Source organism: Megalobrama amblycephala, linkage group LG2, assembly GCF_018812025.1.
Source record: "Megalobrama amblycephala isolate DHTTF-2021 linkage group LG2, ASM1881202v1, whole genome shotgun sequence".
NCBI lineage: Eukaryota > Metazoa > Chordata > Actinopteri > Cypriniformes > Xenocyprididae > Megalobrama > Megalobrama amblycephala.
The window spans coordinates 15,875,604-15,899,661 of record NC_063045.1 but is presented as its reverse complement, the minus strand read 5'-3'; the positions used below and the strand labels follow the sequence as shown (position 1 = coordinate 15,899,661).

At 37.3% G+C, this 24,058-nt stretch overlaps 1 protein-coding gene across 5 annotated transcripts; it reads right to left on the bottom strand.

Moving 5' to 3' along the window:
• Positions 1-806: 806 nt before the first annotated feature.
• Positions 807-24,048, bottom strand: shc2 (SHC (Src homology 2 domain containing) transforming protein 2). 5 transcript variants are annotated; one of them, XM_048183048.1, is made up of 15 exons: positions 23,884-24,048; positions 21,028-21,066; positions 17,181-17,411; positions 13,563-13,633; positions 9,585-9,645; positions 9,376-9,495; positions 7,184-7,237; positions 6,996-7,047; positions 6,627-6,753; positions 5,609-5,786; positions 4,791-4,884; positions 4,458-4,625; positions 4,070-4,359; positions 3,091-3,244; positions 807-3,007 (listed from the first exon to the last, which is right to left on the bottom strand). In XM_048183048.1, exons 3-14 carry the CDS (start codon positions 17,319-17,321, stop codon positions 3,116-3,118), a joined length of 1,485 nt encoding a protein of 494 aa, XP_048039005.1. In that variant the 5' UTR covers positions 17,322-17,411; positions 21,028-21,066; positions 23,884-24,048; the 3' UTR covers positions 807-3,007; positions 3,091-3,115. The 5 variants fall into 5 exon arrangements, with proteins under 5 accessions (XP_048039005.1, XP_048039002.1, XP_048039004.1 ...); XM_048183045.1 differs by lacking the exons at positions 21,028-21,066; positions 23,884-24,048 and adding exons at positions 18,954-19,007; positions 19,135-20,054; XM_048183047.1 differs by lacking the exon at positions 23,884-24,048 and having other exon boundaries at positions 21,028-21,210.
• Between the last annotated feature and the right edge of the window lie 10 nt (positions 24,049-24,058).

Genomic DNA, 24,058 nt, shown 5'->3' with positions numbered 1-24,058 from the left:
TTGCAGGCCTCTCACAATGCCACACGTCATATGTTCATTTGTGGGTAATAGAACGTTATAATGAATTTCCGTGGTGTTAAAACGTTGTGTAGCAAACCACAGGCAATCTGTCAGTTTCAGGCGTGCCTGTTATTTTATGTTTTCACCTCTGAGCACGTCTGTTAATACAGGTTTCTTTTTTAATCAGAGGAATATTTCACATAATAATAATAATTTGATCATTATTTTGTCATTCAAACCAGTATAATTGTTCTTGTTAAAAACAAAAAGAGATGCTTTGCACAATGTCCAAGCTGCTCTTTTCTATAACATGAAAGTGGATGGTGATTCACTTCTACCATTCAAAAATATTTTTTTGAATACTTTTATTTAACAAGGATGCATTAAATTAATCAAAAGTGAAAGTAAAGACAATGTTAAAAAATCAACAAAAATATTCTACAAAAATATTAAGCAGCACAACTGTTTTCAATATTAATAATACTAAGAAAAGCAGGAAATCAACACAGAATGATTTCTGAAGGATCATGTGACACTGCCTGGAGTAATGATGCTGAAAATTCAGCTTTACAGCAAATTATATTTTAAAAATATTCAAATAGAAGATTTCACACTATTACTGTATTTTTGATCAAATAAATGCAGCCTTATTGAGCATAAGAGGCTTCTTTCAAAACCATTAAAAAATCTTACCGATCAAACACTTTTGAACAGTATCCCAAAAAATATGGACATAGGCACATCTCTTAAATGATGACATTCATTTTTGGGAGTATCTTTCCTTTAAAAACAAACCAAACATTTTCTTATAGTTTTCCCTTCCTGTTCAGGTTTATTGAGAATGCTTTAAGATCATAGAGGAACACAGCATAGAGAAACAACATCCTGAGAAAGTAAAGCAAGTGGTTTTTGGTGTTGGCAATGAGGTCTATTATACCTGGAGGAAGTTAGCCGTTAGCAGTCCCATTTATCTCAGTGTCAGTTGCCCAGCTGGCGCAGGAGTCCTGTATGTTTTGAAATACTTGTTATTTAGGCCAATATGTTGCTTGCAATAACTTATAGCTACTTTTAAATGTTTGTCAGTGGTTAAAAATGTTTTTTTTTTAACCCAAATGGTGTCGCTACAGCATATATCAGCAGGCGCTAACTGAAATATATTAACTAGCTAAACCCTAAAAACTGTTTCTGCCGCAAATATATATGGCTGAAATAGTAGTGTGCTAGTATGCTATTCCGAATTATGCCTCATACATACTGTATGCAACAACTTTATAACTGAAACCGGAATGCAGAAAGGAAGTATACAACCTAAATAAGCGGAAGGATGTTTTTGAAATAAAAAGTAAATACTTTTAAGGCACTGGAATCTTCTCTTCGGATAAAGAAAACGTGGTTCTTAATACACTGTAGTGAGCCAAACACTTCATTTTATATAACTAGAATATTTGGACATTTATAAAGGCAGGTTTCAATTTTATACCGACTACATTTTTCCAGAAAGCAGCTTTTACGTTGGAATAAGATGGTTTCACATTACAAAATATTTATAGGAATGTATGAAAAATGTTTGTGGATGACTTATATGTCCATATAAACAAAAAAACAATATATACTGAGGTGCATTCAGTAGTTCAGGGTTAGCATTAACATCGCTGGTCTTTGTGTATTTTAAACGCTGCATGCCATGTTTTATGTGTAAATTACACTGATACTAGTGAGTGGTTTACACAGAGTAAACAAGCAACTTTGGTATCACTACGTCTTCAGCCGTGAGGTAGTGATTCTCCCATTTTTTTCCCACTGATAATAAGTGTTTCATTGTCTAATTTTCGTTTATCACATCACCGAACTACACCGCTATTATTAACGTTATATCCAGTGTTGCCAAGTCCGCGGTTTTCCTGTGGAATTGGCCTATTTTTACACTGTTGCCGCGGGTTGTTTTTCATGTCCGCGGGTTGAATCGAACCCAAATAGCATGACCAATTTTACCAGAGGTTGAACCCCGCCAAAAACGTGGATTTTACCCACTGGAACTTCATTTTTACTGGGGGACCCCCCTGAAACGCCATTGGGCTAGTTTTGAGTAGCAAACCATTGAGTAGAAGACGCGGTCACATTTTCAAAATATCAGCAAAATGAATGAAGCGCAGCTCACACCGAATCATTTTCAAACCAAGTAATTTTCTGTTCATCAATGCGGTGAATGAATCTACATGACCCTGCTGCAAAATCTGCGCAGGCAAATCTTTCACCTTTCATGTGAACTCCTTCAGTCTTCTCATGTGAGTGTACACCAATCAAATGACTCTTCACCAAAGAAACTACCAAATGCACCTTTAAATGAAACTCTGCACATTGTGGGCATTTGTTGATGTGACTAAACACAAAAGAGAAATGCAAAATTTGTAATTGTGAAGTATAATTCATGTCTGGAACACTATCGTTTAAAAACGGGCAATATCACATGAGCATGACCCAAACGTTTGGTCCTGAGTTCATAAATTAAACATGTGCATTTGATATGACTGCATTAGAGCGACTGAGCTTATGAGCTTTACGCAATGTCCTTAACAAATACTGCATCCTGAGAGCAAACCATTGGTAAGCACAACAACACACTGATGTCCAGAGTTTCAGAGGTGACCCTCAGAAAAGATCAGCCGAACACATTAATAAAGGACGACGAACGCTCGTACAGATGTAAAGGAAGGGAATAAGACTGTTTGTCTCATGTGTTTCTCATGAGTTCACATTTCTGACAGGAACAAGAACAGTCTGTTGGGAAAATCAGTGTTCACAAGCACTTTATTTCCCAACACCAAACTCTCAGTTGGGGTCTTCTCTGTTGAAGAAGGGGTCGATTGAACAAGGCATGCTGAAAGCCGTTTGTGGTCAGTGCCTAAGGAACAGGGATATCCCACAAGTCCCAGTGGAAGCTCAAAGTCTGTGTTTAAGGCAATAGTGTGGGGCCTCAAATTGGCGGCACAGGGGACGGCCTTGCACCCTGAAAAAACACAATACAAAACCTGTGAATTGCCCAACCAAAAAGCTTTGATCATCTGTAGAAACATGTCGCAAACATCTCACCATGTATATGGGCTTCAAATGTAGGTCAATGCTTTCTGCAGACCACCTGCTGGAGGTGTAACTCACTCTCCGCTGCAACAATTGGCAGCTTGTTCGACAGGTGGTAGTTGATCAGGTGACTGATGCTCTCAAAAAGCATGTCTTTAGTCCGAACCTAATGGAAAAAGAAAATTAAAACATATAAGGAAAATGAAAGCTGATGTGGTTTAAAGGAACACTCCACTTTTTTTGAAAATAGGCTAATTTTCCAACTCTCCTAGAGTTAAACAGTTGAGTTTTACCGTTTTTGAATCCATTCAGCCGATCTCCGGGTCTGGCGGTACCACTTTTAGCATAGCTTAGCATAGTTCATTGAATCTGATTAGACCGTTAGCATCTCGCCCAAAAATGACCAAAGAGTTTCGATATTTTTCCTATTTAAAACTTGACTCTTCTGTAGTTACATCGTGTACTAAGACTGACGGAAAATGAGAAGTTGCGATTTTCTAGGCCGATATGGCTAGGAACTATACTCTCATTCCAGCGTAATAATCAAGGAACTTTGCTGCCGTACCATGGGTGCAGCAGACACAATGATATTATGCAGCGCCTGTAGTTCCTAGCCATATCGGCCAAGAAAATCGCAACTTTTCATTTTCTGGTTGTCTTAGTACACGATGTAACTACAGAAGAGTCAAGTTTTAAATAGGAAAAATATCAAAACTCTTCGGTCATTTTTGAGCGAGATGCTAACGGTCTAATCAGATTCAATGAACTATGCTAAGCTATGCTAAAAGTACTATGCTAAAAGTACTATGCTAAAAGTGGTACCGCCAGACCCGGAGATCGGCTGAATGGATTCGAAAACGGGAGTTGGAAAATTAGCCTATTTTCAAAAAAAGTGCAGTGTTCCTTTAAGAGTGTTTTCATAACTGGTTTGATGGTCCAAAGTTTGATTAGTATGAAACCACCCTAAAAGTGAGCCTAAAGCGTCACTGACCACTCCTTCTGGATCCACCAGCAGCAGATGTTTGGGAAGCCCACACTGCATCCCAGTCAGCACATATTGGCCTGGGTTAGTGGCGCTGTCCCGCACCAGGAAATCTCCATCTCGGCCCAGCAGATTCTCTGCATCCCTGCGGCTCATGCGGCCGTGGTACCACATCTCCCGGCGGAGCTGGTCCTCTGTGGGTGCGACGGGGGCCCGGCGTCTTGGGGGACTTGGCCACTTGTCCTCCAGTACGCAAACTCCACTGGCCTCATGTAGACGCAGAGCGTCCTCAAATGGCCCTGTGAGGTCAAGAACAGTACATTTTGTAGGATGAAATGAGTTTTACGCATTACTCTTCTTAAGATAAATCAATTTCAGTCATTTGCAGTGGACGCACTCATATCAAAAATATCTTTCTTCGGGCTCTCAGGTCTGCGTCCTCCTTGGGCGTCCATTGAAACCTCCATGTTGTCCAGATTCTGAGTGTTTACGTACAGGTGTTCCTCGTAATCGCGGCTGCTGGGAGGACGACCGTCTGCTCGTAGGTAACCATCGGAAGTCAAACCTACAGTAGAGGTCGAAAGAATATGTTTACTAAATAACATCAACAGTTAGAAGGGAAAAAAGTGGAATATCACTTTGGCACCTTTAATATGTTAAAAAGCAACAAAAATCTACAAAACGTCACAAGAGTTACATAATACTGCTAATTAGCCACCAGGCGTCTCACTTGAGCTGCTGTTGTTCTCTGTGTCCCAGTGCACTTCGTAACACAAGTGGGCGGCAGGGAGGCTGCAAGCATCTCTTTTGGCCGGTGACCCCGTCTGAAAGAGTAATTGTTTTATTTTAGAATTTGAATTTTTTATTATTTATACTAAAAAATAAAAATGTATAATACATTACAATATATATGTATATTCATTTGTCTTTATATATTTTAACTGGGGGGGGGGGGAGAGAGGTACTTAAAGCAAATTATGATGGATGGTTTGACAGGGCAGGTTAAAGAGGTCAAAGGTTTCGAAAGGTCAAGTAAGTCTAGAAATAATCATTGATAAATGAAAAATTGCTCTTTCAGCTTTCATTACTGAATGTGTTGTACTGACAAACAGCTATTTGCCTGACACAATTAGCTTTATGCTAATGCCACTCAAGGAAGTGGACGTTTATTTAAAAAGGCCAATTCTCTCCACAAACCACAAACGTCATGCTGTTCACAACACAAATCAAGGCAGCAATAAAAATCCGGTAACACTTTAGTTTAGGGTCCAATTCTCACTAACTAGTTGCTTATTAGCATATTGCTAAGATATTGGCTGTTTATTAGTACTTATAAAGCAATGCCTTATTCTGCATGACCATAATCTACATACCCAATTCCTACCAAAAACCAAAACTTAACAACTACCTTACTATTAATAAGCAGTACTTAGAAGGTTATTGAGGCAAAATCTCGTAGTTAATAGTTAGTTTGTATTGAGAATTGGACCCTAATCTAAAGTGTGACCAAAAATCCACATCCATTTATGAAAAAGTCTATTATTTTACCTGAGCGGTTTTGCTCTGTGGTTGTGTATGGACGTGACCCAATAGGCCCGCAGGAGGCCTGAGCCTAGAGTCCACCACTCCCCCAAGGGGAGGCTCCTTCCCTGGGATGCTGTTGTAGTAATCGTGCTCAGACGATTCCTCGTCATCCCCCCATGCCGACTCTTCTGTTCGTATAGTCCTAAAAATTAAATAAACCTATTTAGCGTGTTTGCGCATTAACATATTTGAGATCAGTGAAAAGGTAATTATGTATTTAATTCAATCTAAATATATAAATCATAAATATGTGTCCATTGAGTAATGAAATGTACCAATAAAAACTCTTTAGTAGAATCAACTTACAAATTACTATTTAAAATAATATTAATATTGATAATAAATAATTTTAATAGTAATGCAAATTTCGCAACGGGTTCAAGTTGATCACGTGAATTTGTAAATGACATCTGTGTGAGTAGTGTTTCATACATCACTACACTATTGACAATGGACAATAGACTTTTTGCTAGCAAAATTTCACTCATGTGATCGCACCTTTAGAGTTTCATGTTGTTAGCTTAGCAACGTGCTAACAACACACAGAGCTGTTCTCTATGTAGAGCGGTTCACATGAGTGACATCAGTTCCATTTCAGTTACAGTAGGGTCCTATCTATGTAGGGAAGTAGACCGCACACAGCTTATATTAAAGACAAGAAAGCGCATGTAACAACAATGATTTAAAACAGAACAAACTGAAAGAAATGATCCATTACTGATGGGATACTGAGCAGTCTTGTGGTTTCTGAGAGCCCCTTTAATAAATTTAGCTTTAAATAACGGCCTGCAATCAAAACAGGATGGCTATATGAAACACAAGCCGTGCGTATTCTGTTTCAACCTTGTGAAATCTGTTCAGAGCTGAAGCTTGACTGCAGGTAAAATGATGGAGGAACTACTGTCATTTCCATGTTTTGAAGCATTTAGAAGCCCAAACAAACAATAGGCCTATGGTTCAAGGGAAATTATGTGAATCTCACCTTTCCATGGTGGGAATGGCTTTGGGTGGGCTGTGTAGATACTGTTTGAACTGCAGTTCGAAGGCCTGGCCGATGGTACTGATCACATTCTGGGCAAGACCATCAGAGCACTCCAGGATGTGACACGCTAGAGAGATGAGAACAAGGTAACATTATGCATATGTGCGAAATCTAGCCAAAATAATCAGCGACACAAACAAAGGTGAAGGAAAATCAATTGGAAATGTAACTGGGGACACGACGCGAGCAAGAATCAAACCCATATCTCCCAAACAAGCCCCATAGCTCAACATATAACTGCATAATATGCTTACACAATCAAATGAAATATAAAATAAAAATGTATAATACAAAAACAAATAAAAATACCTCTTTGATTGACAGGGTCTTTGGCCACATAGGCGACGTAATCGGGTGTATCCTGCAACACATGAAGAAATCAGAGTCAGAATCAAGTGGCAATTTTTAATGGAGAGAAATAATATGAGCTGAAAGAAGAGGCCTGAAACAGTAAACGTATTCTTATGATCTTCTTAAACGTATTCTTATGGTCTTACCGAGTCTCCACCAGAGGCGAAAGATATGGACTGCATGGGGTGATGGGCAATCACCTACATAAAGAGATGAAAATGAGAAAGTGTGATGTCTGCATCAATTCAAATAGTCAGCACTTATTAGTATTAATCAAAAATAATGTCAGGGGAAAGTATGCAAAGCTTAAAGGGACAATATCTATTTTAAGAAATATCTGTCCAATGATATCATTTATAATTAAATCAGAGCCCTAATTTCCTGGCACAAAACAATTAGAGTTTTGATGAATTAACTCAATTAGTCAGACTTCGACAAATTTATAACTTGGGAAACTTGAAAACACCCTAATTCAAGCAATTAAAGGATTAGTTAACTTCAGAATTAAAATTTCCTGATAATTTACTCACCCCCACGTCATCCAAGATGTTCATGTCTTTCTTTCTTCAGTCGAAAAGAAATGAAGGTTTTTGATGAAAACATTCCAGGATTTTTTTCTCTATAATGTGGACTTCAACAGGGTTCAACGGGTTGAAGGTCTAAATTGGAGTTTCATTGCAGCTTCAAATGGCTCCACACGATCCCAGTCGAGGAATAAGGGTCTCGTCTAGTGAAACGATCGCCCATTTTCATAAAAAAATAAATTATATACTTTTTAACCACAAATGCTCATCTTGGACTGCTCTGAGATGCACCACGCATTACGTAATCACGTTGGAAAGGTCATGCGTGATGTAGGTGGAAGTACCGCGGTAGGGCGAAACATCTCATTTTCTCCTCCAACTTCAAAATCATCCGACATTGTGGTTTTACTTTTTTTGTTGTTGTTGCAAAAGGCGTTTGGTTTAATCTTTTCACGCTCGTTTTTTAAACACTTGCTTGATACTTCAGCCTATGTCACAAGTGACCTTTTCAACTTGATTACATAATGTGTGGTGCATCGCAGAGCTAGTGCAAGACAAGCATTTGTGGTTAAAAAGTATATATATTTATTTTTTTTAGAAAATGACCGATCGTTTCACTAGATAAGACCCTTATTCCTATATGGAGAAAAATCCTGGAATGTTTTCCTCAAAAAACTTAATCTCTTTTCAACTGAAGAAAGAAAGAGATAAACATCTTGGATGACATGGGGGTGAGTAAATGATCAGGACATTTGAATTCTGAAGTGAACTAATCCTTTAAGTCAAAACATACAAAAGAATAGCATAACTCTACTACAGTACTGTACAGGAACTTGAAACAAATCTGAATCTGTTTATTTGCATGAATCATCAAATGTACTGATTCACTAAAATGAATTAAAGGTCCCGTTCTTCGTGATCCCATGTTTCAAACTTTAGTTAGTGTGTAATGTTGTTGTTAGAGTATAAATAAAATCTGTAAAATTTTAAAGCTCAAAGTTCAATGCCAAGCGAGATATTTTATTTAACAGAAGTCGCCTACATCGAACGGCCAGTTTGGACTACATCCCTCTACTTCCTTCTTTAATGACGTCACTAAAACAGTTTTTTGACTAACCTCCGCCCACAGGAATACACAAGAGTTGCGTTTGTAGAGTGTGTTTGTCGCCATGTCGTCGAAACGCTGTTATTTTCATCCCGCAGTCCAATCACCGGGTCTGATTCCGGCTCAAATTGATAGGGTAAAATTAAAGACATGTTTACAATAACACTGAGCGCGTGCATCTCCACGTTATGGTAAGAGGCGTGACCTTTCCGGGCAAGATGCGCTAAACTGCTGTCGAATCACAACACAGGAACCGCTGGCACAATCAGAACTCGTTACGTATTTCTGAAGGAGGGACTTCATAGAACAAGGAAGTCATCAGCCCGTTTTTATGACAGTGGAAACAGCGGTATACAGATAAGTAAATTATGTGAAAAATACTGTGTTTTTTTACACGCGAAACATGAACACATGTTATATTGCACACTATAAACACAATCAAAGCTTCAAAAAACCACGAAAAACTGGACCTTTAAACTTTCCAAAGCTACACAAGTGAGAAAAGGCAGTTTAAAAATGATTGCTTATTATAGTACATCTGCTTGATCATTTGTAAAGCTGCAGTCATGCTACTGAAAAATGTAGTTTTGTAGAGTTACTATAACTTCTTAACACCGTATAGGAATGATAATGTTGTGATAAATCGGCTGAGGGTGAGGCTGCTATGATTTGATGGGTTGTCTTATGTGAAAGGAGCTAGAGGGCCGACCTGTCGTGTGGTGGGGACGAGTAGACTCAAGCCATCAATGGAGATGTTGACGCCAATGCTCATTCCAGCGAAACGTAGGTTACTCTTCCCCATGATAGACTGGAGGGTTTTGTTGGTGGTCTAAAATGGGCAGCAAAACAAGCATTTGGATATCATTACATTTCCTTTGATTTGTGCTTAATAAAAGAAAAAATGCAATTTGCTCTTACTTTCTTCTTCCAGGCAGCTTTTCCTCCAGGTACAGCTTCACACAACCTGTTGATGGCCTCCCTGTGTTCACACACACACACACACACACACACATTTCCAAAGAGAAAGAGCACTATTAGAGAGATATTACCAGATCTCACAATCTCACATACCCGGAATACCCACAAAAAACAATTTCCCTTGTGATTCAGTGCAACCGCTGTGTGAAAATAAATAAGTATAAATAATAAGTCTTAGCCTAAAAACAATGCTTTTTCAAATATTGAAAGTGTACTGTCAGTGTAATAAATAAACAGAGCCAAAATAAAATCAAAATAAAATAAAATAAAATAAAATAAAATAAAATAAATTAAATTAAATTAAATTAAATTAAATTAAATTAAATTAAATTAAATTAAATTAAAACAGAACACCTGAGTTAAACTGTTTCTTTAATTGTTTTATCCAAAACCAAACCAAATCAAACCGAAACAAAACAAAATGTAAAATTGTGACCAAAATGCAGTAAAACAGCCCTAACACTTTTACCAGTTTTAGGAATAGCAGTAGTGATGGATGCATTAATACAACTAATACAACAAAACAAAAACAAAAAAAAAGTGTAATTAGCCGTGAAGAGTCTGGCAGAGGGGCATCATGGGTTGTGAGGTCAACATCGGACAAAGTGACTTCGAAACACCAGCATGCTATCAAATAACCCATTAATATTTTAAAAGTGCCAACTGTCCCAGCAAAGGACTTTTCAGGGAATTTATCCAATAAATGTTACAGGATATGCATTGCAATGTTCTGACAATTTGCATTAGTGTGTTTTGTGTTGCAAGATTATGTGCCCATGTGTGTTTTGCCTCTTTGTTCTTATCGAAATTGCTTCTAGGCCACACTATATGACAATGACAAATGAGAGAGCCCACCCACACTCCCTCTTTCCCCAGAGTGCTGCAAATCAGCTGATTTACAAGCCGTTCGTTTCTGCTGCAAAGTAGATTCTGGCTAAATATGCAGCCTGTTCCAAGCATTCCCATTATAACCATTCTAATGTCATAACAGACTGCCGCTATCTACTCAAAACAATCACTCTTCTCCAGTCCTCCTTGTTTATCAAATCTAACTCCACCCCATGCAATCTGCATCATCTTAGGCCCCAGAAGGCCTCCACAGTCATTAGTTGGAGTCGTTAATAATACATAGCTGTATCACTCCGTCTCCATCTCGCCTGTGCTATCTGCACTTTAGTCCGCTGTGGGCCATTGGGTTCGGATTACTGCTGATCGATGAGCGAGGGCAGGGAGAGGGACTCCACTGTTGCCCTTGGGAATCTGGAGCTCCGCCCCGTCACCCCCTACAAGAATGCACGTGCTTGCATACATATAAATAAATATACACCTAAGAATACACACTTATACTTACACCTATGAATGCACACTTACGTATGTGCAAACATTGTTTGGCACACAAAAAGTGAACCGGAAAGTGATAATCTATTGCTTTCAATTTATGTAAAAGTTTGAAGCTCAAGAAAGTGTATACATCTATCATAAACGTACTCCACAGAGCTCCAGGGGGTTAATAAAGGCATTGGATATTTGAATATGGATATTTTTCTTACACAAATGCATCGTTTCACTTCAGAAGGACTTTATTTACCCCCCGGAGCTGTGTGGAGTACATTTATAATGGATGAATACATATAATGGATGAGCTTCCAACTCATTGGTCCCATTCACTGCCATTATAAAGCTTGGATGCATTAGGATATTTATTAATGTAACTCTGATTGTGTTCATCAAAAAGAAGAAAGTCATATACACCTAGGATGGCTTGAGGGGGAGTAAAGCTTGGGGTAATTTTCATTTCAAAGTGAACTAATCCTTTAAAGTGACAGCAGCCTAATAAACTAGTTGCTGTGACGTCTGTCATTAATGTTAATCAAAGAACAAATGTAACAGAGATAACTGTAGCTTTCTTTAATAAGGATTAATCTATATTTAATTTATAATTTATGCAGTGAAGACTGTAAAGTGTGTGATAACTTCATTCAGTTTCTGTATAATTCCTACCTGTTAGACGGGTAGGAAGGCCACAGGTAAATATGACATTTATTATAATGAGTTTATGTGAAGATTGTTTTAAGTTCACTTAAATTAAAAGTTATTTTTAAAGACTAATAAATGTTGAAATCGATAGCTTTTAGTTATTCTGTAATGTTGTATGTCTATAAATAATGTTTAAATAAAAATCAATTTCATAGAGACATCAGTACCAGTATTAGTATCAGTGATACTGGCCTTCATTCATAAAAAGATTTTAAACAAAATATTTAAAATATGCTGCCTTTCAGTTGTTTCTTTGGAGAGTAACTTAAATTATTACAATATAAAAATATTTTATAAACTCCAATGTTTTAAATCGCGATTAATCAGGATTAATTTTTTGTATAGAAAATATATAGATATATTTATATATATACAGTACAGTCCAAAAGTTTGGAACCACTAAGATTTTTAATGTTTTTAAAAGAAGTTTCGTCTGCTCACCAAGGCTACATTTATTTAATTAAAAATACAGTAAAAAATAGTAATATTGTGAAATATTATTACAATTTAAAATAACTGTGTACTATTTAAATATATTTGACAAAGTAATTTATTCCTGTGATGCAAAGCTGAATTTTCAGCATCGTTACTCCAGTCTTCAGTGTCACATGATCCTTCAGAAATCATTCTAATATGCTGATTTGCTGCTCAGTAAACATTTATGATTATTTTCAATGTTGAAAACAGTTGTGTACTTTTTTTTCAGGATTCCTTGATGAATAGAAAGTTCAAAAGAACAGCATTTATCTGAAATACAAAGCTTCTGTAGCATTATACACTACCGTTCAAAAGTTTGGGGTCAGTAAGAATTTTTTTTTTTTTTTTGAAAAGAAATTAAAGAAATGAATACTTTTATTCAGCAAGGATGCATTAAATCAATCAAAAGTGGCAGTAAAGACATTTATAATGTTACAAAAGATTAGATTTCAGATAAACACTGTTCTTTTGAACTTTCTATTCATCAAATAATCCTGAAAAAAAATATTGTACACAAATATTTTGTACAATTGTACACATTAAATGTTTCTTGAGCAGCAGATCAGCATATTAGAATGATTTTTGAAGGATCATGTGACACTGAAGACTGGAGTAATGATGCTTAAATTCAGCGTTGCCATCACAGGAATAAATTACTTTGTGAAATATATTAAAATAGAAAACAGTTATTTTAAATTGTAATAATATTTCACAATATTACTGTTTTTTACTGTATTTTTAATTAAATAAATGTAGCCTTGGTGAGCAGACGAAACTTCTTTTAAAAACATTAAAAATCTTAGTGGTTCCAAACTTTTGGACTGTACTGTATATATATATATATATATATATATATATATATATATATATATATATATATATATATATATATATATATATATATATATATATATATATATATAGACAAACACAAAAACATATACATAAATAAACTAAACTACACTACACTAAACTAAACATGGAGGGTGAGGTTGTGAATTAAAACATGAGAAATTTCCAAAATCAAAAGATGAATAAAATAATAAACAGAGCAAAGCAAAACAATATAATCACAAAAACTAAACTAAATTAAACCAAACATGGAGGGCACTCAAATATAAAATAAAATAACAACAATAAATAATAATATCAAGGAAATCAAAGAAAATTGTAATCAAGGAAATTGTTTATGGCTCAGCAAAAACAAAACAAAACAAAACAAAACAAAACATGGAAAGTGAAGTATTTGTGATTAAAACAAATGAGAAATTTCTAAAATAAACAAAACAAAGAAAATAATAAATATAAAATAAAATATTTAGCAAACAATAAAATCATGGAGGGTGAGGTATTTGTCACAAAAACGATCTAGGTTCAGTACAATCCAAACAAAAACCACTTTACCTTGTGACTTGTGTCCTAGTGCTGAAGTCCAAAGATCTCATTGATTTCAGAACCTCAATGCAGCCCATGTACTGCCAATAAAAAAAACCACACAAAATGACACACATTATTTTCATTATACTTAATTAGTTTTAATTTCCCAGAGGTCATCATTGCTTCGTGGAAATATGTATCTAATTCTTGTTGGCAAGAGCCAGAGTACATGATGTAGATGCTGAAAACAAAAGTAACAATTGTCTCTCTCTCTCTCACACACACACACACACACACACACACAGACACACACACACACGCACACATATAAGGATGATTAAACTGCACAATAATGGCAGCAGGGTGCACACAGCGTTGTTTACGCACCTTCATCATAATGCCGCATAATCACAGATAAATACTAAACGTATAATTTGAGCAAGACAGCTTCTTCTTGGCAGTTCTGAAAAAGACAACATAATAGCTGTGCCGGGGAAGGTAATTACCGTGAAGTGTGAGGAGATTGACGGCAATAACCACATCATGACTGGTGGGGGTGGACTTGGTAAGAGGTATTACTGTAGTCTGGCCCTTCTGGGACGTGGAAAGTGCTCTGATGAAGGTGTAGGGAAATATCTATTCGGCAGTTAGTCACTAATGCGTTCAAAAGGGTCGCAGTAACAGAGCAAAATGCCAACCCCCACACTGACAGTGCGACATATGTCTGAATAAAGGAGTTTGTGGTTACGGATGCTTGTAGAGGGTAATCGCAGATCATTTTTGTTGTCTTAGGCTGGGGTAAAGGATTTCGGAGGTCTACGCCTACCTCGACCCAAAGCACAGATCACGTGGCCTATGGTTGAGTCAAAATGGTTACCCTAGTTATGACAGTTAGAAACTTAAGATGGACTAAATCTCCAGCTTAAAGGGTAGTTCACCCAATCGGGAAAAGTCTGTCACCTCACCCTCATGTCATTCCAAAGCTGCATGACTTTCTTTCTTCTGCAGAACACAAAAGAAGATATTTTTAAAAAAATGCTGGGAACAAAACTACATTGGAGCCCATTGATGTCCAGTTTATGGATGGGGAAAAAAACACTTTTTTGTTCCATAGAACATAAGAAGTCATACAAGTTTGGAACAACATGAGGGTATATAAATAATGACAGAATTTTAAATTTTGGGTGAACTATACCTTTAAGACACTTGTTCTAGGTGTTTTGTTCTTGAAGTCAACATCCTCTGTGTTTTCTTCTTCAACAAATACAAGAGTGCTTTGGGGAAGTCCCAAAGAACTGATTATGACCTTAAAACTGTTCTGTATGAATATAAATCAGTCCCTCTTAACATTGTATTCACGTTTCTGCAATCACTCCTTTTCTCTTAAAGGGAGAGTACACTCAAAAATGTCATGTTGTTCCAAACCGATATAACTGTCTTTTTTTCTGTGGAACACAAAAAGTAGTTATTTTGAAGAACAATTTGCCTTTACAACCAAAGTCAATAGGGTCCGACTCCAAAACAACATTGGACCTCAATGACTTTTAATATATTGACCAAAAAAAAACAAAAAAAACAACAACACTGAGATATATTCAAAATGTATTTGTATTCCACAGAAGAAAGACAGTCATACAGGTGAGAAAATTAGGTTTTTCATTTTTGGGGTGTACTGTCCCTTTAAGGTTTATTTAAACTTTTTTTTATACATATCAAGAATATATCTTGACACCTGCCCTTTTCTATCTAAGCAAGCTTAACTATCTTAACTACATTAGTCAGCAGCGGGAAGTGTTCAATCAGTGTAATGAATCTTCTTTCTTTTCTTTTACGGCATCTCTCTTGCTTCCTCTCTTTCTCAAAGACCTTATTGTCAGCCAGCACGCTGTTTGATAAATTAATGCTCTTCCTACAGCAAAAACTGCAATTCGTTATCATCAAAACAGTTGTCTATAAAATGTTCCCTTGAAATTAAATTAGTACAAGCTCAAAAAATGTGTGCCTCCACAACTGACACACTATCCACAGCTACAATACATATGTGACATCACTGAATTATGTTTTTCACTTGTTCTGTCACTATGAAGACCATACACACACACACATATATATATATATATATATATATATATAGTCTTCATAGTGTCAGAACAACAATAGTATATAAACATACATATTACTATACTACTATTTATAATAGAGGGGGATGGCACAGGAAATGTTTGCACTAGAGGAAATGACCAGTGAGGTTTATTCTTCCTATATATGTGATATGAAAGAGATGAAACAAAATCTGTGGGCAAAATTTCTGTTCCTTGTAGTCTTTTGTTCTTAGAAAGTTTGTCATCTAAGAATAACACAAATTAGTCTAAATTTGAAACAACTTCCTATTCACCCACAGAAATGCAGATTATATATATTTTTTTTTTTAATTAAATGCTTTTACGAAGCTAAGCGCTAGCTAGTTGGTTTTAGCTTAATTTTAGCTAAACTAAAATCCCTTTATTTGTGGTATGCCAACATGCCACTGTGTTATTTGGCTAACAGCCCCCTTCCATGCCTGTTTCCTCTGCTACACATGTGATACAAATGACTGTGATTAAAAGTAATTGAATAAACCAATGAATGGTGCCTGTGTAATGCAATTACGGAGCGTGCGCAGGCCCAGTCTAGGTTATTGGAGAGAGGTGGGGTGGATGAGTGCAAGGGCGGAGGGGTAAGAAACTGGGTTGAGAGAGGATCGCTGTCATTGACGTCAAATAGTCTGCCAACATTTATAACCCTTGATTGACCAAGATGCAGCCCAGAGCTGAAGATATTGGCTTATATCCATAGCATCTACCAAACTGCAAGTAGTTGTTACTGGTTAGCCTACACTATGTTTTGTCTAACAGGAATTTGTCCACTTCAACAATACAAACTAAGTAAACAATGAATCAAGAGTATTGGAAATACATTTTCAATGTTTATATATTAAACATTAGCTTCAAAAAGTAAAACTGAACAGACTGCCTTTATATTAGCATGCTATGCTAATTTTAATCGCAATTTCATTATTATTCCTGAGTAAACACATGCATATATGAACCCGTATTGATCCCAAAAGGGAAATTTGGTAATTGCTCAAATGTCAATCCTGGGTCCAATCAAAAATTTATTTTGAACAGCCATCACTCATACTGAGTCATAAACAATGAGCCACCCTCCACCTCCCTTCAGTTCTTCAGTTTAGTTGTTTACATCTGCAGTTTGTTTATCCACGCCTGCCCCGTGCCCTGACGCAGTCGCTGTACCACACAAAGCAATATATCTGGATTAAATTATATATTCCTCCTTTCTCCTCAAGCAATTGCACCCTGACATAACCCATATACTGCAGTGAACAGAACCCCATTGTGTTCATATCATAAGCAGTTTTGCCTGAACTCAGCTTTTGAAAGGACAAGATATTGCAGTTGTTTGTAAGCTGCAAGGGGAGTCAAATCTCTCTCCGCGTCTTCAGAGCAGCATAAGATGGTGCAATGAATGTAAATGAATGACTATCAATAACACCACATAGCAGCGTATTGACACCGCTGCAGACCTGCAAAATAACATTAGGCGGAAAGCATGTAGAGATTTTAAGATGATAAGCAGGGGACTCACCCTGACAATGTACGAAGCCCCCGTGCTGCTGATCTTTTTGTCTGGGTGCAACCACCCCTGTGAGGGCTTGTTGATGAAGCTGCCCTTCTGGGTGAAGTTATCTCCCAGCCATATTCCCTCCACCCTTGTCCTCCGGTTCATCCCGGTCCTGAAGCTTCCAGAGCCCCCTGGACTCCCCTCGGCGGCCCCTGCACTGGACTCTCTTGCACTTGCCCTCTGCCTCCTGGCGGCCTGTAGGGAACAGGGACCCACACAAACAGGGTCACAGGAGTTGAACACAGCTGCAAGACTTGCCACAGGACCACTGGGGGCAGTCGCCCCCCCAAAAGCCGCAGCAGGGGAACTATCGGTTGGAGGCGCCCTGCCGGATTCCTTGCTGGAATTGGAGCTGGAGCTGCTATTGGATGGGCTACGGCTGAGCAACGAGTTGGAAAACTTCCATTGGGGCATCTTGGGAATGAGCATACAGAAGGTGGTGGTCCCGTCCTGCTCGCCATCCAGCCCGGGTGAGTCGGCCAGCACCTGGGCCGAAGGCGGAGGAAGGGCAGCGGTCTCCAGGGGTGGCAGCTCCAAGCCAGGCACGGACGAGGAGGCCACTGGTGTGGCCACCACCTTCCCGCTCATGGCCAGGCTCTGCATCAGGTCGTCGGAGGAGGTCACAGAGTCGTTCCGGAAGCGGCCATACTTGGGCTTAAGTAGCATGCCCGGAGGAGCGGTCCAGAGCGGAGAGGACAGTGGGGGAAAGAGGGAGGGGAAGGGGGGATGGCAAGGGAAAGGGAAAAGGAAAGATGCAGTGGCAGTAAAGGAGAAATCCGCAAGGTTCTGTGCGGACTGAGTCTAGCCCTGCGTCCTCTCTCTCTCTCTCTGCTTTCTGACAGCTACTCTCTGTCCCTTACTGTGGCTTGCTTAATCCCTCCCTCTCTTCTTCATTCCCTCTCTCTCTCTCTCAGCCCAGCTTGCCCCCACTCTCTTGATGATGTCAGTGTTATGGTCTGTCTATTAGCCCTGCCCAACCCAGCTGCGTTCAGACAACATTAGCTAATGCACATCTGCCTGAGCACCTCCTTATAGCATCTTGCACTTATTATCCTACACTGACACGTACACAGCCATTCAGTCCTGCAGCATTAGCCTAAGGTGATGTGTGCTGTTTTGAATGCTACTTTACTTTCTCCTGTCCCAGCTAAGTTTGATTCCCCTGAAAGGTGTAAACACTGTGGCACTATCAAAACATCACTATTTTTTGAGCATCCCAACAACTGGCCTAAAACGACAACATTGGCGCGAGTTTGGCAGAGAAATATCGGGTGTTTTTCCAGTTCTGTTTGGTGATGCTAGTAGCACATAAATTACTGACTTCACCTCAAATGCCATGGGACCAAGGTTTGGCTGGTTAACATAGGACGGTTAAGCCCTGCTAGTGAATGTTGTAACTACACCATCAACCAGCAAAATCCTCTTTTTCTAGGTCTAGTTATTAATAATATTTCACCTACAAATGAAAAATGTCTCCGTGGTAGTTGTTCTTCAATGAAAGTCAGTGGGGTCCAATGTTGTTTGAGTCCCAACATTTTTCAAAATATCTTATTTTGTGTTCCACAAAGCAGAAAATAAGGGTTAGTAAATTATGACAAAATATAATAATCTTTTTCAATTGAACTACCTCTTTATAAACATGAAATTGACTTAATTTTCACTTATCTGCTGCCTTTAACAGTATGTCACAGATCAGGATAGTCACTACTGAAAGGACTTTGCCAGTTAAGCAATTACCATTGGGATGAACTGGAATACCAGTGGATAGCTTTCTCTAAGATTTATAGACATCTGAAAATGAACAATTACACCAAAATAATAAGACCTACAGTATCGCTTGTTACACAGTGTACACATATGTGTACTCAAGATGTCAAGGCATCTTTTACACCAGTTAATATAGAATAATATAGAATACCTCACAACAGCATTACTTGCTTCTCCATCCAAACTGTGTTCTTCATATTGCTTCAGAATGGACAATATAGCAATTGTCGAGACTTTTTTCTGGTCTCCTCTTGCTGTCGAAGTCAAGAAAACATCTAAGTTGTCACATTTACAGGACTTGCGCAAGACGTGGTGACTGTATGACAAATAGTCTCTTCCTTCTGCACTGACGTCACTTTTTTTCGCAACTGCCCAAAAAGTAAATGCAAAGACTCCACAAGGCCAAATAAACAGGAAGCACTAAAATACTCTATATTCCGTTACCGTTGCCTATGTGTACAAACTATTTTGGTTAAAACCTCAGTTCTGTGGTATTGACAAAGCCTCACACTTGCTTCATGACTCACAAATGCTTTTTTTTTATTATTATTTTCCTAAATCAACAGCTCTTGGGTGTCCTCTCAAAGGTGTTGTGCAGAGATTTGGTTCTTTTTCCATTTGACACATGCGCTGGGGTAATTTTAGCTTCAAGAATGGGGTCACCAGGACCATTTGCAATTAGTGAGAGTGCATGTGCAGGGTCACAGTCTGGATCAATATCTTTGTTAAAAGCAAAACCACAAAAGAGTATATAAAAGCGGGAGAAAAGGAGAAAAGAAGGCTACTTCACTCATTCACTGTCTTGTTCTCCTCTGGGAGCCATAAATGCTCAGTTCTAGAGCAATCTGACCCATTCCTCATATTTACCCTTATGTCAGCATAAATAAGGGAGGTAAACGTGAATTTGCACACTAAAATCAACAATTTGGTAGAACAGAGGTCTTCAACCTGGAGTTCACCAAAGGCTGCTGTGTGATCTCAAACTGCAAGATACGTTTTTTTAATAAGTGGGATCATAAAAAATAATTTTACAGCCCCAAAGAAGCATTTTGACATAACGGACATTTAAATATACTTTCAAAAAAAAATTATAATAATAATTTAATCATATTATCCTGTTAAAAAGTTTACATTTCCTCGGTTCTTAATATTGTGTGTTGCCGACTCAAGCATTCAGAGAGTTGAAATTGACAAATGATTTTATGTAAATTAAAAAAAAAAAAAAAATTATTTGATCTCTTATTTAAAAAAAAAAAAAAACTTTATATAAATGCCTTTCTGAATAATTTAAAAAAAAATAAGAGCGTAAATGCATGATGAAAGTGGGGTTTGTAAACTTATGAGCGCAACTGTACATTAACATGGTACTAAACACATTTTATTATGTTAGGCCACTCAATTTTTTATAAAACAAAACAAGGGATTTCCACTGTCTCTCTGAAAAACCTTTAGAATCCTGCACTAGAACATGTTTGGCCACTGTAGTTACAAACAAGGTCATTTTACCCCAACAAAAAACAAAGGTATTCACTGATTACAGCACTTATCATTCAGCTAACTGTATATATTAAAATAAAAATGGCTATTATGCGACTACATAAGAATATTCATGAATATACTGGAAAAAGTTTTTAGAAAAGTAAAAAAACCTGCATATATTACATAACTTTGTGCCAACGTGGAAAAGAAAGTACTACTTTTAAATCTGATAAAAAATATTCCTATTCAAATAGGTCACATGTACATAAATAGATCAATGCCAGACAGCAGGTGACATGCACTGCGAGTTCATTACCCTTATCTGCTCGAACGTACTATCATGACATTAAACATCAAATTGTGGTCAGTGTGGGTGAATGTGCTATTTTAATATTTGCTTTCTTAAAAAAATACCACCAAATGAAAATACATCTTCCACATGGCAGGCATATACCACATCCTCCTAAATCATTTGTAGCAATGTATCACAAAACGCTATTACTAAATATATTCATGTAGAGAAAGTTTAAATATATACATGAAAGACAATCAAACAGTAACTCACCAAAGCTAGTGCTGTCTGCTGCAGGTTGCAACGCCGGCCCTACACACAAGCACCAAAAAAAAAACATGCAAATGTATATATTTGAATGTAGAGGAAGGGTAAAGGCACATAAGAGTCGACAGATGTGAAGTTTGAGCCCAAAGGGTGAGAGAAACCACTCGACCACAGGCTAGAACCATGTGCCCTTGTTCAGGAACACACAGCATCACATTAACACACCTCCTGCAATGACATGCCCAATCACGTTCCTTATGTTCTGGTCTTATGCACTTAACGCAAGTGTCAATATTTGTTAAGTTGCAAAATATGTAAACACTTTATAACTTTAAGTGTTCTCGAACATGAACATTATGATGATAATGATAATGGTTGATGCTGCCAAGAGCTGTTGAAAGGTGGCATGGAATCATTTAAAAAAAATAAAAAATAAAAAATTACCTCAGTGTGTGTGAAAATATTAAAAAGCATATTTAAAATCTAACAAGCTGACTGCGCTAAATATTGTATCATTAATATATGCAAAAACACATTCCTCATTTGAATTCATAGCTTGAACAAAAGTTATTAGGTGTTATTTGTGAAACGGAAACTGTGTAATTCATTAACAAAAGAGTCACTGAAGTTAACCTTTAGTTAAAGTCCTAGCAAGCCCGAGTCGTTTTTTTAACAACAATAGAGTACAGCATAAAAAAAGGGCTCTGTGTTCAGAGAAAGTTGACTGATGATCACTGCACAAAAATACACTATGTACTGTATGTTACTGCACCACACAAAGAGCGAATCAATTGTTTATAGACTGATGACTAAAACATTAAGGGGTGAAAGGCAAACAATAAAGCAGCTTTCTGATGCCTTCTTAGCTTTGCCGTACTTGATTGTGTACTGCAACAATATGTGCTTGTTAAAAAGGTCACAGGAACACTGTGGTCAAATGAGCAGCCCTGACATTAAATGTTAAAGCATCTGAAAAAAACGACGACGACAACAAACTAAAGAAAAAAATGGAGCAAACCTCTGCCACCTCAAACAACTCAATCTAAAATTTGTCCTTTTTTATATTTTTAAATGGTCAAAAAAATAACTAACCCTGTCCATCTTTATAGTCTTTGGGTTTCATGCATTATCTAAGAATAAAGCTTGATATATTAAAACTTCTTTGATTTTGTGAATTAACTATTTGGTGAAGAATGCAATGCTTGTATTTTGTTAAAGCACTTCTTTCACACAAAAGTTGCCTAAATCATGGTTTTCAGCTTTTCTAGGTGGATTAACTTTTAGTTATGTGTTTCCAATGTCATTCCTGTGGGTGTTTTGCTCTTTGTAAACTGTATTTTGTGGATATTTAAGTCACATCATCCATTTCTAGCATCATTACACATATTGTGTTAGGTTATTGGATTTGTTGACTTTAAAGGGTCATGACAGGAGTTAGTTAGCACAAGTTAGTAAGCGATTTTATCTGTTAACAGATATAGGCCTGGTTTCACAGACAGGGCTTTGATTAAGCCAAGATTAGGCCTTAGTTTAAGGTATTTTTTTATAAACATGCCTTAGAAAAAAACATTACTGGTGTGCATCTTGAGGCAAAACAATGGCACTGACATATTTTAAGATGCAGTTTACACAGATCCAGTGCAAGTTGCTTTCAGTTAAAACAGCTCAAACACGCATTTTAGACTGGGAGTTGCCTTTAAGGGTTAGTTCACCCATAAATGAAAATTCTGTCATTTATTACTCACCCTCATGCCGTTCCACATCCGTAAGACCTTTGTTAATCTTCGGAACATAAATTAAGATATTGTTATTGAAATCCGATGGCTCAGTGAGGCCTGCATAGCCAGCAATGACATTTCCTCTCTCAAGATCCATAAAGGTACTAAAAACATATTTAAATCGGTTCATGTGAGTACAGTGGTTCAATATTAATATTATAGTGACGAGAATATTTTTGGTGCACCAAAAAAAAAAAAAACGACTTATTTAGTGATGGCCGATTTCAAAACACTGCTTCAGGAAGCTTCGGAGCGTTATGAATCAGTGTGTCGAATCATGATTCAGATCGCGTGTCAAACCGCCAAACTGCTGAAATCACGTGACTTTGGCGCTCCGAACCGCTGATTCGATACACTGATTCATTTGTGCTCCGATGCTTCCTGAAGGAGTGTTTTGAAATCGGCCATCACTAAATAAGTCGTTATTTTTTAAATTTTTTTGGCGCACCAAAAATATTCTCATTGCTTTATAATATTAATATTGAACCACTGTACTCATTAATGGATCTTGAGAGAGGAAATGTCACTGTTGGCTTTGGAGGCCTCACTGAGCCATCGGATTTCAACAAAAATATCTTAATTTGTGTTCCGAAGATTAACAAAGGTCTTACGGGTGTGGAACACCATGAGGGTGAATAATAAATGACAGAATTTTCATTTTTGGGTGAACTAACCCTTTTAAGACTTGTCTGTGAAACTGGGGGATAAAGTTTAAGTCTTGTGGCTGTACTCAAAACAGTGTGTAATGTAATGTTTATTTCTCCATTGACCTCCATTGTAAACAAAAATTTTTTGAGGGACGGGCAAAATTGCTTTCTATAGAAAACCACAGCATATTGCACTTATAACTTGTAACGAAATGTAAATTTAAATATATTGGTTTACAATCTATTCGAAAAAAATATGTTTAATTACAGAACACTACCATTTGCCATCGTTTGATCATCTGACAGGATAAATGTCAAATGTGCTGTCAAAGACATTTTGGAGTAAAGAAAAGGTTCACACATTTCCACCTTCATATCATATCATATAAGGTCATCAAAGTAAAAAAATCTTGTGTAGTCTACATAAACACACTCACAGCATAAATACCATCCTTGGGTTTCACACTTCTGTCTCACTTCTACGTTCTCACGCCTGAAAAACACCTACTGTCGAAAAGAAAAACATACATCTTCCTGTATAGAAGATCTCAAAAGATGACTTAAGACCAAACTGAAGCAGAGCAATAAATAAAAAAAAATCTACACATGGTG